The sequence below is a fragment of the Tarenaya hassleriana genome, unplaced genomic scaffold (genome assembly GCF_000463585.1).
Source record: "Tarenaya hassleriana unplaced genomic scaffold, ASM46358v1 Cleome2565, whole genome shotgun sequence".
NCBI classification, from domain to species: domain Eukaryota; kingdom Viridiplantae; phylum Streptophyta; class Magnoliopsida; order Brassicales; family Cleomaceae; genus Tarenaya; species Tarenaya hassleriana.
This window is the reverse complement of record NW_010965835.1, coordinates 1-1054: the sequence shown is the minus strand read 5'-3', so window position 1 is coordinate 1054 and position 1054 is coordinate 1. Positions and strand designations below refer to the sequence as shown.

The 1054-nt window shown below is 41.6% G+C and overlaps 1 protein-coding gene across 1 annotated transcript; it reads right to left on the bottom strand.

Moving 5' to 3' along the window:
* Positions 1 to 17: 17 nt before the first annotated feature.
* LOC104816722 (uncharacterized protein At1g04910-like) lies at positions 18 to 955 on the bottom strand (the record flags this gene model as incomplete). The annotated part of the gene is made up of 4 exons (XM_010545650.1): positions 18 to 110; positions 255 to 525; positions 633 to 836; positions 948 to 955. Coding segments are annotated over 4 exons (576 nt in total), but the record flags the coding sequence as incomplete, so codon positions are not given.
* Positions 956 to 1054: the final 99 nt, after the last annotated feature.

Here is a 1054-nt window from a genome sequence, read left to right as displayed (position 1 = left end):
AATTGCGAGTTGAGTACCCTTCCTTGCCATATCATTTGTCTGTATTTGGCTAACGCCAGTTTCTCAGCCTTTCCCCCACCGAAATCGCAGGCAGAATGAGCAGCCATATCCTGAAAACATACAAATACTCGGTTTTATCTGACGACAGATCAAACAAAAACCTTCTCTCAACCCCATCTCAGGAAATCAAGAATCTATAATGAGATTTCACAACGATAAGAAAGGAATGTGGAACAGAAGATGAGCATGACAACCTTGTCGAACCGGAGGTGAAGAACAACGAATTTCCCAGGTTCTTGTCTGCTGTGAGAGTTGGTTATATCCGTCAAGTGATCCACATTCTGTTCTTTGTTTCTCCATGACGGATTTCTAAGACGACTTACAAGAGCATCGCCAAGTTCTCTAACATGGGGGACAAACCTCAGTGCCCGGAAATTAACTTTGCATCTCAGCCGTTGGATCTCCGGAGGTAAATGATCGAAGGATAGACGGTGTGAGAATGGGGCAATAGCAGCAATCCCAAAACTACATCAGATACCAAAAACCATACATATTGATTATATTCGAGGTTTTGAGATTCAGAAACTTGCATGCATTCTTCATTGAAAATCTGTTCGGCTTAAAGGGCATACCTTTCAAGAACAGGCAAAACATTCTCGAGATACCAATTGGCAGAAGCATGGACAGGTGCAGTCTTCACACGGGTTTCACGGATTGCTGTGGCATAGTACTCTCTCGTACTCCATGAGAATTTTTCAGGCAGTTCTTTGATTATCCTTACATCATCCTTTAATACATCAATAAAGTGATCCACGTCAAAGATTTCCACAAACGAACTGTACCCATGAAAAAGAAAAAGAAGATGGAATTTCAGCTTAGAACATCAGGAATTCTCTCTGGACCGGAACTACAAAAGACAGCAAACTTTCTTGAGAAACAAACATTACCTGGAATCCTGCCAAACAGGATTCACTTCGAGATACGGAACGACGAGAGTGGCGTTTAGTATCTTTGCAACTGCAACTGCATCACATATCTGTAAACAAAAAAAAAA